General features: G+C 27.1%; 1 protein-coding gene across 1 annotated transcript in view; it reads right to left on the reverse strand.

Annotated features, from left to right (window-relative positions):
- Positions 1 to 557, reverse strand: part of STAT4 (signal transducer and activator of transcription 4) — a 101,729-nt gene that overhangs the window by 23,116 nt on the left and 78,056 nt on the right. The window contains exons 7-8 of the mRNA XM_012647922.1: positions 344 to 361; positions 161 to 254 (exon numbers count right to left, since the gene is read on the reverse strand). Coding sequence (XP_012503376.1) covers positions 161 to 254; positions 344 to 361 — 112 coding nt within the window. The remainder of the gene's footprint in view (positions 1 to 160; positions 255 to 343; positions 362 to 557) is intronic.

Consider the following 557-nt stretch of genomic DNA (forward strand, 5'->3'; position numbering starts at 1 on the left):
CACTTTAATTCTTCAATGATGGCATGTTTTATTTCTTAATATGGTCCTTAATCTCACATAAGAAACACTTAAGAACAAAATACACAGAATTATAAGGCCTATTATAAAGATGTATCTGATTTGAAAAAAAAAGTTTGTGTAATTTTACTGTCAAACTTACCAAATGTCGAAATTCTACTGAGAGACTCCCATTGGAAGATTCTTCAATAGACATGGCTTTGACATTAGTTCCACAAAGTACAAATCTTCGATTGCTAGAGAGGAAATCTTAGCTATTTACATGGTCTCAGATAAAATATATTTATAAGAACAGCAAAAAAATTCTACAAAGTAAATGTCTTACCTTAGAGTTGAAACATTCCTGTAAAATCAAGAAGATTCTTTAAAATGACTTATTTAATAGATCTAGTAAAAACTTTCTATGACATTTTAAAGGATAGTATATAAAATTTCACTTCAGGTTTTTATAGAAAAATCTTTTAAATTAAATCTTCATTGGGTTCTGTTAAATGTATGAACTTCAAAGTCAAATATTTGAAGTACACTTATATGTAACA

Source organism: Propithecus coquereli, unplaced genomic scaffold (assembly GCF_000956105.1).
Source record: "Propithecus coquereli isolate 6110/MARCELLA unplaced genomic scaffold, Pcoq_1.0 Scaffold279, whole genome shotgun sequence".
Lineage (NCBI taxonomy): Eukaryota > Metazoa > Chordata > Mammalia > Primates > Indriidae > Propithecus > Propithecus coquereli.